Source organism: Oncorhynchus mykiss, chromosome 3 (assembly GCF_013265735.2).
Source record: "Oncorhynchus mykiss isolate Arlee chromosome 3, USDA_OmykA_1.1, whole genome shotgun sequence".
Lineage (NCBI taxonomy): Eukaryota > Metazoa > Chordata > Actinopteri > Salmoniformes > Salmonidae > Oncorhynchus > Oncorhynchus mykiss.
This window is the reverse complement of record NC_048567.1, coordinates 14,638,698-14,655,669: the sequence shown is the minus strand read 5'-3', so window position 1 is coordinate 14,655,669 and position 16,972 is coordinate 14,638,698. Positions and strand designations below refer to the sequence as shown.

The 16,972-nt window shown below is 41.1% G+C and overlaps 1 protein-coding gene across 1 annotated transcript; it reads left to right on the top strand.

The window, feature by feature from the left end:
• The first annotated feature begins 12,760 nt into the window (after positions 1-12,760).
• LOC110510719 (IGF-like family receptor 1) lies at positions 12,761-15,901 on the top strand. Its single transcript, XM_021591970.2, has 7 exons — positions 12,761-12,943; positions 13,069-13,261; positions 13,400-13,439; positions 13,694-13,823; positions 13,989-14,090; positions 14,236-14,343; positions 15,186-15,901. Exons 1-7 carry the CDS (start codon positions 12,841-12,843, stop codon positions 15,506-15,508), a joined length of 999 nt encoding a protein of 332 aa, XP_021447645.2. The 5' UTR covers positions 12,761-12,840; the 3' UTR covers positions 15,509-15,901.
• The last annotated feature ends 1,071 nt before the right edge of the window (positions 15,902-16,972 follow it).

Here is a 16,972-nt window from a genome sequence, read left to right as displayed (position 1 = left end):
AAATACAATTAAATCCATTTTCATCCCACTTTGTAACACAATATAATGTGAATAAATCCAAGGGGTGTGTAGCCATTCTATAGGCACTGTCTATTTGCTTTAGCCCGTTGCTATTTTAATGATAGTATTGATATAATAAATGTACTCATTTGGCAGATGGCCTGTTTTTGTATTGAATGTAGATCCTCACACAGTCACACCCAACAACAACAAAAAACAGTAGCCTGTCAAACCTTTATGACCATTGATTTGTTTTGGCATACATTACACAGCAGCTGGCATGCAGAGTGGATTTGTAATTATTATCTCTTCAGAGAATAAATGTTTTAAATAAATATTTATTTATTTTTTGACAAGTCAGTGTGTCAGTGTTCTACCATTTTTACCTACAGTACTTTTTAGATAAAACTATAATCTCATTATTAAACAATATCTAACATCTTATTCATCTGGTCCAAACAATCCTCATAATTTATCTGAACTATCTGAAAAGCAGTATTCACTAATGCAGCACTTTAAACAATCAACGCGGTCAGTCTTAAGAAAACGAATGTTCTACATTTAAAATTACAGTTGCTTATTATTTTAAATTAAAATATCTTAGGCGAATATAATCAGTTAATGTGGAGGCCTGAGAGCATCTGATATCACAGAGTAGTGATCTGATCCTGGCTCCCATCACACTCGTTCACTTCACCCGTTCCTCTTGGATGTTGTCTATAGTGAAGCCCCCACCGTGCGACGGCCGCTTCTCATTCTCCTCCCTTTTCCCTCTTCTCCGTCTCTCTCTCTCTCCGCCCCGTCAACACAGTTCTCCGAGTCGTCGCTGGCCTTGGAGGGTGCGAAGAGCGTACACTCCACCAGGACGTTAAGCTGCTTGGTCTCACGGGCGCTGCAGTGGGGTGGAGTGGAACCGACGCAGGTCCACCCGGAAGGAGCCCTTCTCTAGGGTCATGCATGGCTCACATTGAGCCCCCCACTCTATCAATTCAATTTAAGGGCTTTATTGGCATGGGAAACATATGTTAACATTTGCATAGAAAGTGAAGTATATAAACAAAAGTCTATGTCTCTATGCAGGAGACATTCGCTTAGCACATCATACCTGGTAGAGGAATACAGTCAGTCAATCCAGTCACTGGAAATGTTTAGCAAACAAGCTACTGAATACTTTCTGCTGCATAGCCCTCCAAGGCAATGCTTTGCAAATGATCTTAATAAAGTTATACATCATTTGAACTACATTTTTCCAATTACCCTATTCTGCCACAAGAGGGCACTATGAGCCAAAACCTGCATATGTTACGGTTGTTCATAATAACCAGTCTCTTTGTAACCACTGCTCCTTAAATTCTACTGTATGTTCTAAACCGCGCTCCCCTTCCGACGCAGAGAGCAAAAACCTGACATTATTAATTGCCCATCTGGTTGGCCTAATTAAATGAGATACGCATGGTAAATTGTTGTATGGTTACTTCGGGAATATTTACTAATCATGGCCATAAACGGTGAGGAATTTATTATAAAATGGTTATCATAACAATTGCAGAATAAATAATACACAATACATATCATAATGACAAATGTAGTATGTTTATAAATGAAATATTGTCTACTCGAGAAAATTTTAAATTACAGACGTAGCCTACAAATGGCAATGGAAAAGGTGAACCTCTGTTCTACTGTTAAACTGTGCTTCGGAATGGATCGCATAGAGCAAAATTCTTGAACTAGCTTATCTATTTACTACTGTGAAGTGGATACAATTAAATAAGAGATGAAGCCTATCCTTATAAGGTTTTCAGGCAGAACATTTGCAGAACATTTGAGGAATTTATTCTGCAACATCATGGAAATCAAATAATAGGCAATAGATGCCCATTTCTAATTATTTTAGAATGGAAAGATAAAATACATAGAATTTCGCTGTTCTCACGAACGGCAGATGATTTCATCTTGTTATTAAAGCGTATTTAGCTTCATGTTCTTTTTAGGAATAAGAGCGTCATTATATTTTCCCCATTTCACAAGGCTCGGCTATTGCATTTGGCTTCTTGCAATGCAATACTTCAACCACTAGAAACTGTGCTTACACATGGTCTAAAGTTTGCGGGAAGATAAGCACATTCTCACATCAAGTTGAGTTTTTATAAATGGCAACTTTTGCGTGAAAACTGTCGCATGGCATATTTTGGGGCATATTTTGTGCATATGCAATGTTTATAAATGAGGCCCCTGGTCACTTCAACACTGTGTTAAGGACAGTACTCCAAAAGTGCTCACTCAACACATCAGCCACAATTAAAAGGGAAAGACACCCATATCTCTGTTGCCTGCAGTTATGCCAAATGTCTCCATTTTTTTTTGTTTTATTGGTTGCATTTTGGGCATTTCCTGATCCAGAGACTCTCTTTGGAAGGCTTCTACTTAAAAAAATAAAACCTGCCTGAATAATTTATAAATCTTGGTGTGTGTTTAGTCACTGCCACTTGCATAGTCAGGGACATCACATGAAGTACTTTCCTACAAACATGTTCCTAGACTACTCCCTAGTCTAACTGGAAGCAACCCACCAATCAAGAACCATATAAAACCATGTGCAACAGAACCACTGCTGAGATCAGATATACAGTCTGGAGTTGTCCTGTGAACAGTGTTTACAGCAGTAGAAGGATTTAGTAGACAAATAAAGACAGAGTAGGGTGGGGGAGAGATTTTGGCTCTTAACCTGTCCACTCAAACAGGGCCTGTTGCTCTAAGCCCCTTCATCCTCTGTCTCAGCAGAATTGTGATGGTGTCCCAACCTAGCACCACACTGACTGGGGACAATAATAATATAAAGTATAATTTTTTATCCAGAGAGCAACTTACTGTTAACACACATATGAGGTGAATGCAGGATTTGAAACCCACAGCCATGCTATAGTGTCCGCACCTATGTGTCCATGCTCCGGCTTATCTTCTCTAAACCAGTGCACATAAAAACACATGGAAAAACAATGGAGTCCACCTGGAAAGCATCTTGTCTTTATTTGGTCACACAAAATACCTCACTGGGGGGGGGGATTAATGAGGTTGTTCTTTCAAAGATTATTTAACTCCTTCAGCACAAGGAAACACAAACAACATTTGGGAATACACAAACAAAATTTGAACAAAAAAATGTAATGTAATCTGTTAAGAAATACATATTATATATGAATTTGCCTAGTAAAATGTTGGCACTCCGAACACAAGGTAAAAGGTAGCCAGGTCGGCCTACACTCAATCCCTACAGTCTAGGCATCGACCATTGGTCTATGCGTATGTCTGTCTGTCGAATAAAAAAATACTTGCTTATAATATCCTTTAGTCTGGTTACACACATTTAGCTTTTAAACAGTGGCTGTCTGTGACGTTTATACAATGATTATTTTTTATGAACATGGCCTTATTTCTACTACAGCCACCCAGCAACATTTGGGCAAATCGTGAAGGACACATTTACATGAAATTTTTCTGCAAGAATATCGTCAAATCTGTATACTTACACTTTGATTTAGCTTTTCCAGTATTCGTAGCCATATTGTAAGTTCAACATTTGTAAAACACCCAGGTTTCATAACTCTCCATATTCTTGCAATTTTTGTCCAAAGGAAAAGGCATGCTGTCGCACAAGGTTAGCAGAAAAATTGTGCGACAGATATACTCCTGTAAAGCCCAGCTCATTGGCTATCTACAGTTGAAGTCGGAAGTTTACATACACTTAGGTTGGACACATTAAAACTTGTTTCTCCACCACTTCACAAATTTCTTGTTAACTAACTATAGCTTTGCCAAGTCGGTTAGGACATATACTTTGTGCATGACACAATTAATTTTTCCAACAATTGTCTACAGACAGATTACTTCACTTTTAACTCACTGTATCACAATTCCAGTGAGTCAGAAGTTTACATACACTAAGTTGACTGTGCCTTTAAACAGCTTGGAAAATTCCAGAAAATTATGTCATGGCTTTAGAAGCTTGTGGTAGGCCAAGTGACATAATTTGAGTCAATTGGAGGTGTACCTGTGGATCTATTTCAAGGCCTACCTTCAAACTCAGTGCCTCTTTGCTTGAAATCAAGGGAAAATCAAAAGAAATCAGCAAATCAGAAAAGAAAATGTAGACTTCTACAAGTCTGGTTCATCCTTGGGAGCAATTTCCAAATGCTTGAAGGTACCACGTTCATCTGTACAAACAATAGTACGCAAGTATAAACACCATGGGACCACGCAGCTGTCATACCGCTCAGGAAGGAGATGCATTCTGTCTCCTAGAGATGAACGTACTTTGGTGTGAAAAGTGCAAATCAATTCCAGAACAACAGCAAAGGACCTTGTGAAGATGCTGGAGGAAACAGGTACAAAAGTATCTATATCCACAGTAAAACGAGTCCTATATCGACATAACCTGAAAGGCCTCTTAGCAAGGAAAAAGTCACTCTAAAACCGCCATAAAAAAGTCAGACTACGGTTTGCAACTGCACATGGGGACAAAGATCGTACTTTTTGGAGAAATGTCCTCTGGTCTGATTAAACAAAAATAGAAATGTTTGGTCATAATGACCATCGTTATGTTTGGAGGGAAAAGGGGTGGCTGGCAAGCCGAAGAACACCATCCCAACCGTGAAGCACAAGGGTGGCAGGATCATGTTGTGGGGGTGGTATGCTGCAGGAGGGACTGGTGCACTCCACAAAATAGATGGCATCATGAGGGGGGGAAATTATGTGGATATATTGAAGCAACATCTCAATACATCAGTCAGGAAGTTAAAGCTTGGTCGCAAATGGGTCTTCCAAGTGGACAATGACCACAAGCATAATTCCAAAGTTGTAGGAAAATGGCTTAAGGACAACAAAGTCAAGCTATTGGAGTGGCCATCACAAAGCCCTGACCTCAATCCTATAGAAAATGTATGGGCAGAACTGAAAAAGTGTGTGCAAGCAAGGAGGCCTACAAACCTGACTCAGTTACACCAGCTCTGTCCGGAGGAATGGGCCAAAATAAACCCAACTTGTGAGAAACTTGTGATAGGCTACCCAAATCGTTTGACCTAAGTTTAAATTGTTTAAGGCAATGCTACCAAACACTAATTGAGTGTATGTAAACTTCTGACCCACTGGGAATGTGATGAAAGAAATAAAAGCTGAAATACATCATTCTCTCTACTATTATTCTGACATTTCACATTCTTAAAATAAAGTGGTGATCCTAACTGACCTAAGACATGGAATTTGTACTAGGTTTAAATGTCAGGAATTGTGAAAAGCTGAGTTTAAATGTATTTGGCTAAGGTGTATGTAAACTTCCAACTTCAACTGTAGCTAGTTTTCCTTGACCCCGATTGGTGCTTATTTGACAAAGTTACAGTCAATCAAGTGTAGACTGCCTGTGTCATCGGCGCGCCATTAAGGCGTCGCTCTCTGACCAATTTTGGTATCTTATAGGATATACTACACTCCTAATGATATAGTGAAGTATGGTTCCATTCTAGGATCTCTGAGGAATACATACGAACGTGATTTGACTGGTTGAAACAACGTTTAGGGTTAGATTTTCCCAGATTCCTTTCTTCGCAAGTTTTATTTAATTTTTTATTTCACCTTTATTTAAGGTAGGCTAGTTGAGAACAAGTTCTCAATTACAACTGCAACCTGGCCAAGATAAAACAAAGCAGTGTGACAGACAACAACAGAGTTACACATGGAGTAAACAATAAACGAGCCAATAACACAATAAACAAGTCAATGACGCAGTAGAAAAAAATAAAGTCTATATACAGTGTGTGCAAAAGGCATGAGGAGGTAGGCAACAAATAGGCCATAGGAGCGATTAATTACAATTTAGCAGATTAACACTGGAGTGATAAATTAGCAGATGATGATGTGCAAGTAGAGATACTGGTGTGCAAAATAGCAAAAAAGTAAATAAAATAAAAACAATATGGGGATGAGGTAGGTACATTGGGTGGGCTATTTACAGATGGACTATGTAGAGCTGCAGCGATCGGTTAGCTGCTCAGATAGCTGATGTTTAAAGTTGGTGAGGGAAATAAAAGTCTCCAACTTCAGCGATTTTTGCAATTCGTTCCAGTCACTGGCAGCAGAGAACTCGAAGGAAAGGCGGCCAAATGAGGTGTTGGCTTTGGGGATGATCAGTGAGATATACCTGCTGGAACGTGTGCTACGGGTGGGTGTTGTTATCGTGACCAGTGAACTGAGATAAGGCAGAGCTTTACCTAGCATAGACTTATAGATGACCTGGAGCCAGTGAGTCTGGTGATGAATATGTAGCGAGGGCCAGCCAACTAGAACATACAGGTCGCAGTGGTGGGTGGTATAAAGTGATTTGGTAACAAAACGGATGGCACTGTGATAGACTGCGTCCAGTTTGCTGAGTAGAGTATTGGAGGCTATTTTGTAGATGATAATCGCCGAAGTCGAGGATCGGTAGGATAGTCAGTTTTACGAGGGTAAGTTTGGCGGCGTGAGTGAAGGAGGCTTTGTTGCGAAATAGAAAGCCGATTCTAGATTTGATTTTGGATTGGAGATGTTTAATATGAGTCTGGAAGGAGAGTTTACAGTCTAACCAGACACCTAGGTATTTGTAGTTGTCCACATATTCTAGATCGGAACCGTCCAGGGTGGTGATGCTAGTCGGGCAGGCAGGTGCGGGCAGCGAATGGTTGAAAAGCATGCATTTGGTTTTACTAGCATTTAAGAGCAGTTGGAGGCCACGGAAGGAGTGTTGTATGACATTGAAGCTCATTTGGAGGTTAGTTAGCAATGTGTCCAAGGGAGGGCCAGAAGTATACAGAATGGTGTCATCTGCGTTGAGGTGGATCAGGGAATCGTCCGCAGCAAGAGCGACATCATTGACATATACAGAGAAAAGAGTCGGTCCAAGAATTGAACCCTGTGGTACCCCCATAGAGACTGCCAGAGGTCCGGACAACATGCCCTCCGATTTGACACACTGAACTCTGTCTGCAAAGTAGTTGGTGAACCAGGCAAGGCAGTCATTAGAAAAACCAAGGCTACTGAGTCTGCCGATAAGAATACGGTGATTGACAGAGTCGAAAGCCTTGGCCAGGTTGATGAAGACAGCTGCACAGTAATGTATTTTATTGATGGAAGTTATGATATCGTTTAGGACCTTCAGCGTGGTTGAGGCGCACCGTGACTGGCTCGGAAACCGGATTGCACAGCGGAGAAGGTACGGTGGGATTCTAAATGGTCAGTGATCTGTTTATTTACTTGGCTTTCTAAGACTTTAGATAGGCAGGGCAGGATGGATATACAATGCCTTGCGAAAGTATTCGGCCCCCTTGAACTTTGTGACCTTTTGCTACATTTCAGGCTTCAAACATAAAGATAGAAAACTGTATTTTTTTGTGATGAATCAACAACAAGTGGGACACAATCATGAAGTGGAACGACATTTATTGGATATTTCAAACTTTTTTAACAAATCAAAAACTGAAAAATTGGGTGTGCAAAATTATTCAGCCCCTTTACTTTCAGGGCAGCAAACTCTCTCCAGAAGTTCAGTGAGGATCTCTGAATGATCCAATGTTGACCTAAATGACTAATGATGATAAATACAATCCACCTGTGTGTAATCAAGTCTCCGTATAAATGCACCTGCACTGTGATAGTCTCAGAGGTCCGTTAAAAGCGCAGAGAGCATCATGAAGAACAAGGAACACACCAGGCAGGTCCGAGATACTGTTGTGAAGAAGTTTAAAGCCGGATTTGGATACAAAAAGATTTCCCAAGATTTCCATAAAAAGTGTTGTTTAAAGTTTGCCACAAGCCACTGGGAGACACACCAAACATGTGGAAGAAGGTGCTCTGGTCAGATGAAACCAAAATAGAACTTTTTGGCAACAATGCAAAACGTTATGTTTGGCGTAAAAGCAACACAGCTGAACACATCATCCCCACTGTCAAACATGGTGGTGGCAGCATCATGGTTTGGGCCTGCTTTTCTTCAGCAGGGACAGGGAAGATGGTTAAAATTGATGGGAAGATGGATGGAGCCAAATACAGGACCATTCTGGAAGAAAACCTGATGGAGTCTGCAAAAGACCTGAGACTGGGACGGAGATTTGTCTTCCAACAAGACAATGATCCAAAACATAAAGCAAAATCTACAATGGAATGGTTCAAAAATAAACATATCCAGGTGTTAGAATGGCCAAGTCAAAGTCCAGACCTGAATCCAATCGAGAATCTGTGGAAAGAACTGAAAACTGCTGTTCACAAATGCTCTCCATCCAACATCACTGAGCTCGAGCTGTTTTGCAAGGAGGAATGGGAAAAAATTTCAGTCTCTCGATGTGCAAAACTGATAGAGACATACCCCAAGCGACTTACAGCTGTAATCGCAGCAAAAGGTGGCGCTACAAAGTATTAACTTAAGGAGGCTGAATAATTTTGCACGCCCAATTTTTCAGTTTTTGATTTGTTAAAAAAGTTTGAAATATCCAATAAATGTCGTTCCACTTCATGAATGTGTCCCACTTGTTGTTGATTCATCACAAAAAAATACAGTTTTATATATTTATGTTTGAAGCCTGAAATGTGGCAAAAGGTCGCAAAGTTCAAGGGGGCCGAATACTTTCGCAAGGCACTGTAGGTCTGTAACCGTTTGGGTCTAGGGTGTCACCCCCTTTGAAGAGGGGGATGACCGCGGCAGCTTTCAAATCTTTAGGGATCTCGGACGATACGAAAGAGAGGTTGAACAGGCTGGTAATAGGGGTTGCAACAATGGCGGTGGATAGTTTTAGAAAAAGACTGTCCAGATTGTGTAGCCCAGCTGATTTGTACGGGTTCAGGTTTTGCAACTCTTTTAGAACATCTGTTATCTGGATTTGGGTGAAGAAGAAGCTGGGGAGGCTTGGGCGAGTAGCTGCGGGGGGGGGGGGGGGAGCTGAACGAATGGAAATACAAAATCGATCATGCATGCTATATGGACCTTTTTAGGATATGAAAAATGATTTTATCTAAGAAAACGACACTTCATGGTATCTCTGGGACCCTTGGGACGATAAATCAGAGCAAGATTTCAGAATGTAAGTACACATTTCACCTTCAGAGTTGAATTTATCAAACCTATCGCGGTGAAAAAAGTGTTTTGTTGTTAGGAGCTCTCCTCCTCCTATTGTAAATTGGACAGTGTAGATATATTAACAAGATTTTATGCTTTCAGCCGGTATAAGACAACCGACATTTGTTGTTTCTCTAAAATCTGCGATCGTGACACACGGCGCTGCATGATTTACAACTGTCCCGTTGACGGGACACCTATCCCTAAGAAATTTTAACCGCTACACACAGCCTACATCGTTTTCACCATATTAACATCATAGTCAACATAGCTACTAGAACTAACACGCTACAAACATGCAGTATAGTGTATAGTAAGCAGCTACATCGGCGGGCCCCGGTGGCAATAAATTAATAAAACCAAAAGCTTACTTCGACTTGGAAGAGTTCCAGTGTTTGATAGCCATATCCAGCTAGCTAACCTAGCATCCCTCTCTGTTTGAGCCAGGTGTTTGAGTAGGCTAAACTAGCTAGCTGCATTTGCTAGTTTAGTGAAGGTGAAAGTAAAACAAAAATACAACAAAATATAGCTCTCTCTCTCTCTCTCTCTTGCGTCTCCTTAATTTAGGAATAAATTAATTTGTTCAAAACTGTTATACTATTGTTTTTCTCTTTTTGAGTCAACTACTCACAACATTTTATGCACTGCAGTACTAGCTGGCTCTAGCTTATGCTTTCAGTACTAGATTCATTCTCTGATCCTTTGATTGGGTGGACAACATGTCAGTTCATGCTGCAAGAGCTCTGCTAGGTTGGATGAGGTCCTCCGGAAGTTGTCATAATTACTGTGTAACTCTATGGAAGGAAGTGAGACCCACAAGCCTACTAGGTTATGTATTGAAGTCAATGTGCCCAGAGGATGGAAACTAAATTTGCCCTGGCTACACCATGGTGCTACACCAGAGGGTGCTGTTGAGGCTACTGTTTTTATTTTTATGAAATTCACTGAAGAGGATGGTCCTCCACTTCCTCCTCTGAGGATCCTCAACTGCCTTTAACTAATGAATAAGATGAACAAATAACGTAGACTGCATTTACACAGGCAGCCCAATTCTGATCTTTTTTTTAAAATCAATTGGTCTTAATTGGCTCAGCTGTTTTGCCCATAATTGAGCAAAAGATCAGATTTGGGCTGCTTGAGTATATATCTCATATTGAATAAATAAGCAGAGGCCTAATGTAGTTGAGCTCTATCTACTGCCACGTAGCCACCTCCCACAAGCCAACCCTCCTACCCTTTTCCAGGGCTGGCAGCAGAACGAATCAGTTGGACGGGCCTTTGATTTCCATACAGTGACACGTTTTTTCATCGGACCTCCTGCAAAAAAAATCTAAAAACCTATTTTTGCTTTTTCTTTATGGGGTATTGCGTGTTGATTGATGAGGGGTGGGGGGATGATTCAACCCATTTTAGAATAAGGCTGTAATGGAACAAAATGTGGAAAAAGTCAAGGGGTCTGAATACTTTCCGAATGCACTGTATTTGTGGTGTACCTGGTGAGTTAAGACAATAAGAAATAAGCCATTGCCAAATGGGCACTTTCCTACATGTGAATGCATTCTGGAGAGAGAAGCACCATATCGTCGCCACACAACGCTCTCCTTCTTCTTGTTGCAACATTTTAAATGACACTCAAGGCACATTATGTTCACACGTTTTAGACGCTTTTCACTGACAGTTGTAACTCAATCAGCTAGACCTACTGCCACACATGCACTACCCAAATTGGGGCTTCACAAACACACTTGTGATTTGAAGCAATCCACAGATAAAAAATAAACAAATGATCCTCTGTGGCAATGTCATGCTCTCTGGTGAAGTATTTTAATTATATTATTTAGACAGGAGTAATTATATAATTTTGGTGTAACATCAATTTACTTTAGGGCAATCAAGCATCCTAACAGTGCACTTTTCACCCACCAACTATCCAATTTGCAAGGTGCTGAAACCAGAGATCTGTATATAATGATGAGATGTTTATGTCTCCGCCCTTAAAATGGGAGTCTTTGTTCCAAAGGCGGGAAGTCAGGCGACAAGTTTAGGTCTGCATATTATTCCCATAGAAACTAATTGGGCTTATTCTGGACAGATTTTGGTGAGAGTGAGCACTCTCGCTTCATCTGTGCTGAAACGATATCGCCAAAGAAAGCACAAACACAAACAGACCCCACAGACCTCCAGGACAGCAACACAATTAGACACAACCAAATCATGAAAAAACAAAAAGATAATTACTTGACACATTGGAAAGAATTTTTAAAAAACGAAGCAAACTAGAATGCTATTTGGCCCTAAACAGAGAGTACACAGTGGCAGAATATCTGACCATTGTGACTGACCCAAACTTAAGGAAAGCTTTGACAATGTACAGAAAACAGGCTATGTGCACACTGCCCACAAAATGAGGTGGAAACTGAGCTGCACTTCCTAATCTCCTGCCAAATGTATGACCATTTTAGACACACATATTTCCCTCAGATTACAATGATCCACAAAGAATTAAAAAACAAACCCAATTTTGATAAACTCCCATATCTATTGGGTGAAATACCACAGTGTGCCATCACAGCAGCAAGATTTGTGACCTGTTGCCACAAGAAAAGGGAAACCAGTGAAGAACAAACACCATCGTAAATACAACCCATATTTATGTTTTTTTTTTATTTTCCCTTTTGTAATTTAACTATTTGCACATCGTAACAACACTGTATATAGACACAATGTGACATTTGAAATGTCTTTATTCTTTTGGAACTTCGCTTGTTTATTATCTACTTCACTTGCTTTGGCAATGTTAACATGTTTCCAATGCCAATAAAGCCCTTAAAGCCTGAATAAAATGTAAAGCATCCGAGCGAGAGAAACACCGCCCTCTATATGTAGCCCATATAGGCCTATCTGATGCTGTCTGGACAGAAATAGGATGACATGCCATACACTTTCGGTCCAGACAGAATCCGATACAAGGTCGAAACATACTGAGCAGTGTTGCCAACTTATCGACTCGGTCGCTATATTTAGCGAGTATTCAGACCCCTCTAGCAACACAGTTTCAAAAAAGCGACTAGCGACAAATCTAGCTACTTTTTCTGGTGTTATTGGAGACTTTTGGAGACTCTGATGTGAAAGTACATATTGTTCTTACTCTTCTCAAAGAGTTGCGGGTGCTGCCTTGGGCCGCACCCCCATCCCAAAGCACTGACAGGTGGCCCAGTCCTCGCGCAGTAATCCCTCCCAGCTGCAGTCAGAGCAGGAGATGTTCAGCCGCCGCTGGCTGATCCCTCCCAGGCTTACATTCAGGGAGGGAATATAGAAAACAAAAATTAAAAAATTAAAAATAAAATCAGTAACTCGGTCAGTGTCTCTTTTGCAGGTCCCAAGCCCAGATAAAGGAGGAGGGTTGGAATTGTGACATTAAAGAAGAAAGTTCATTTGTAGTTCAAAACATATTTAGGGTGTTTTTTACTCACTTTTTGTCTCTCCCCACGACATTATTCCTCTCTTCTACAGCGTCCATCACAATTACATGCACATGGTCAATTATGCAAATTCGGCGATGGCGTCATTTGGCGACTTTTAGGACAGCCAATAGCTGCATTCCTTACTGAGGAGTTGGCAACACTGAATTACTGAGACTGAGGGTTGCTGTTTCGCTTCCACTAACAGAGCTTAGTCTATTCCTTACGTCTTCTCTGAACGAAATGGACCACTATTCTCATAATTGCGCTCATGACTTGGATACATTTTGGGATGAGTTGAGTAATACATGTGTGCCATGTCATCAACATAATCCGATCCGACCAGGTAAACTCGACATGCTGCAAAGATAACTTAATTTAAAATAAAGATTTCGATGTTGCTACGTTTTGATGTTCTTCTGTGCACAGCGGACACTTGTAGTCTACAAACAATGATACATTTTTTACCAGGGTACGAATTTAGTCCAAACTGTGGCAGGCAGGATGATGGGGGAATATCGGAAACACCGTATCGACCGTGTGCCGCCCAGAGCTTCAATAACGGGAGCTTCGTGAAATGCCAACCTTGTTTTCGCTGCGCTCCAAATCTTCAAAGGCTGTCCGAATGCAACGCAACGACAGACACGCAATGCTGCGTAGCGAGGTGAGCGCAAATTATCTCTGGGATAGCTTCAAATCTTGATAGGAAAAGAAAGGATGGCCATTTGTTTTCAATCTGGTGCTGAAACTATGGGTGCTTGGTTGTTTGAGTAAAATGTTTAACTGTAGACCCTATGTCTAGGGACCAGACACGGTGTTGGAAAGGAGCCCTGAGTACCACGGTGAGTTTCACCTATGATGATGAAGCGGATGAAGAGCGTTTGTGTGCTAGACTTTGAAGACCACTCTAAAATGTATCATGGCTGTTATTAATCTGTGGACTAAATACATCAACAACAGTTCCCCAGGGAGGATATTTATTCACAAATGTTTTCAATTTTGGTCAATGTCTTCTCAATAAGGCAATGAGCAAACAAAACAAATGTATTACATTAGGAATGACAAAGTTAATATGTTGACTTCACGTCAATTTCAGACTCAACAGGTCCAACGGTCAACAACATTAAGGTTCCAAGTGTCAACATCAAATCCCACCACAGCCAAACACATTGATCCAAGATTACATGGTGATTCTGCAACTTCACAGGTCAACCATCAGACTGCATGTAAGTTCCAACCCCCAAATATGAGCCATTTTAGAAGTAATTTAAAAGGTACTGAGTTTGATAATACCAGTCCTTCACCATTCAAAAAGATGACTAAACTGTTTTGTTAGGATACTGCTGAACATGTCTAACTGCTCATTGTCACGCTCCTCTGTGTTCTTTCAGGGATAGTGCTTACTGTCGTCTTGGTTTTCTCTGTACTTGCATTTCTCTTATTCATCTATATTAAGACGAGAAGGAAAAGATCAAGACCTTTTTGCTTCAGAGGTGAGCAGGATGATGAGCATTAGGGAGAATAAAAAATGAAAACTGTCAGGCTGCTTAAAACTGCTTTAGCTCTTCCATTTGCCGTACTCTGTGTAAAAAGCACTTTTTTCCTGTCCTATGTTTGAATGGTTGTGGTTTGACACAGATAAGGAGAATACCCACCAACGGTCACGGAGCAATAAGACAACAGCAGCTGTCAATGAAGAGGTTGCTCTGCTACAGTCAGAGACCAGTAGCCTAGAGGACATTTTGAGTGAGTTATCAAGTGCTATTACTAATAGAGCTACTACCAGTCATTCATTGGTATTACCAGAACCTCTACATCACTACTCTTCCATAAGTTGCAAAAAGGCGGGAGGTTTCAGTGCGCCACTCGAATTTCAGCACAAATCTCCCATGTGGGTGGTTCCACAAAATGGGTCCCTTTTGTCTTTCATATTTTAAGTAGAAATTATGCCCCATATTTAATTTGAAAAGTCTGTTATATTAAATGAAGTGCCCTTTAATGTAGACCACATGGATAATTCAATGAAGACTGAAAAGATGTTAAACTGTTCCTTTAAGTAATTGCTTCAAAAGAAACATTGAACATCTAATAGTCAAATCATAGTGTAAAAGCAGGTGAGCTGGTTCTACTGTCAATTTTATGGTGTTTTGAGGTTGAAAACTGAGTGGGTAGAGCAGAACACGTCAACCCTGTTACCCAACAATTTACATTGTGAAGCTTGTATTCAATTGCCCCTCCCTGTTACACACAAGCTTCCATTCACCCTGTCAAAAGGAGATTTATGTATAATTTAAGATGAAATTGTCAACCCTGTTACTTTATTAGTCACTTAATATAGTAGTTATTTTATTTAACCTCTTGAGATGGGAAATCATGTATTTTATTAAGTTGACCGTGTGCACTTCATGACAGAATGTTAAAATGAGGGGAACTCAGGTTTTTCTTGACCAAGTTACACTACCCAAAAGGGACTCATTTAGTGGAACGACCCATTAATACTTGATTTACGTATTTGGCTCTGGATTGACACAAGTCAGCATTCCAGACGCGTCACTCACCCGTAGTGATATTTCCCCATGTCTTACCAGGTTCTGACCTCCAGTCTGCGCCACTGCAGACGGTTCTGGACAACCTGGATGTTCTAGAAGAGCTTGTGATCTTGCTGGACCCGGAGAGCCCTGGGGTGAAGAACACCAGCCACCTAGCATCTCGTTGCTCCTTCCCCGCCACCTGGATTACCTACACCTACTCCCTGAGGGAGAGCAAGAGCCCCCTGAGGGCCGTGCTGGAGGGGGTCACCACCAAACACCCAGAGTGGACTGTAGGACACCTGGCCAGGTTGCTGAGAGAGATGGACCGGAACGACGCAGTGGTGGTGCTCACCAAGCTCAGCTTGCTTAAGGTGTTCTAGTCTGGATGTGTTCTGTGTTGGGTCCGGAAAAGATTTCTCCATCCAGATACAACTGCGAGTCTCTACCCCCTGCCAACTCACAGATATGTGACTCGTTTCAGGAAACTAGGCGTATGTCACGACTTCACAGGAGAGGCATTTTTTTGTGGCAGAAATGCCTTCTTAAACATTATAACCGGAGGGCCAGTAGAAGGCATGCTTTCCTGGGTGACACCGAAGTCCCAATGCAGTGATTGGGAACACTGCTCCTTTGCATTAAGGTTCAAAAAAGATATTTACAGTGCATTGCGAAAGTATTCGGCCCCCTTGAACTTTGCGACCTTTTGCCACATTTCAGGCTACAAACATAAAGATATACAACTGTATTTTTTTGTGAAGAATCAACAACAAGTGGGACACAATCATGAAGTTTATTGGATATTTCAAACTTTTTTAACAAATCAAAAACTGAAAAATTGGGCGTGCAAAATTATTCAGCCCCCTTAAGTTAATACTTTGTAGCGCCACCTTTTGCTGCGATTACAGCTGTAAGTCGCTTGGGGTATGTCTATCAGTTTTGCACATCGAGAGACTGACATTTTTTCCCATTCCTCCTTGCAAAACAGCTCGAGCTCAGTGAGGTTGGATGGAGAGCATTTGTGAACAGCAGTTTTCAGTTCTTTCCACAGATTCTCGATTGGATTCAGGTCTGGACTTTGACTTGGCCATTCTAACACCTGGATATGTTTATTTTTGAACCATTCCATTGTAGATTTTGCTTTATGTTTTGGATCATTGTCTTGTTGGAAGACAAATCTCTGTCCCAGTCTCAGGTCTTTTGCACAGACTCCATCAGGTTTTCTTCCAGAATGGTCCTGTATTTGGCTCCAACCATCTTCCCTGTCCCTGCTGAAGAAAAGCAGGCCCAAACCATGATGCTGCCACCACCATGTTTGACAGTGGGGATGGTGTGTTCAGGGTCATGAGCTGTGTTGCTTTTACGCCAAACATAACGTTTTGCATTGTTGCCAAAAAGTTCAATTTTGGTTTCATCTGACCAGAGCACCTTCTTCCACATGTTTGGTGTGTCTCCCAGGTGGCTTGTGGCAAACTTTAAACAACACTTTTTATGGATATCTTTAAGAAATGGCTTTCTTCTTGCCACTCTTCCATAAAGGCCAGATTTGTGCAATATACGACTGATTGTTGTCCTATGGACAGAGTCTCCCACCTCAGCTGTAGATCTCTGCAGTTCATCCAGAGTGATCATGGGCCTCTTGGCTGCTTCTCTGATCAGTCTTCTCCTTGTATGAGCTGAAAGTTTAGAGGGACGGCCAGGTCTTGGTAGATTTGCAGTGGTCTGATACTCCTTCCATTTCAATATTATCGCTTGCACAGTGCTCCTTGGGATGTTTAAAGCTTGGGAAATCTTTTTGTATCCAAATCCGGCTTTAAACTTCTTCACAACAGTATCTCGGACCTGCC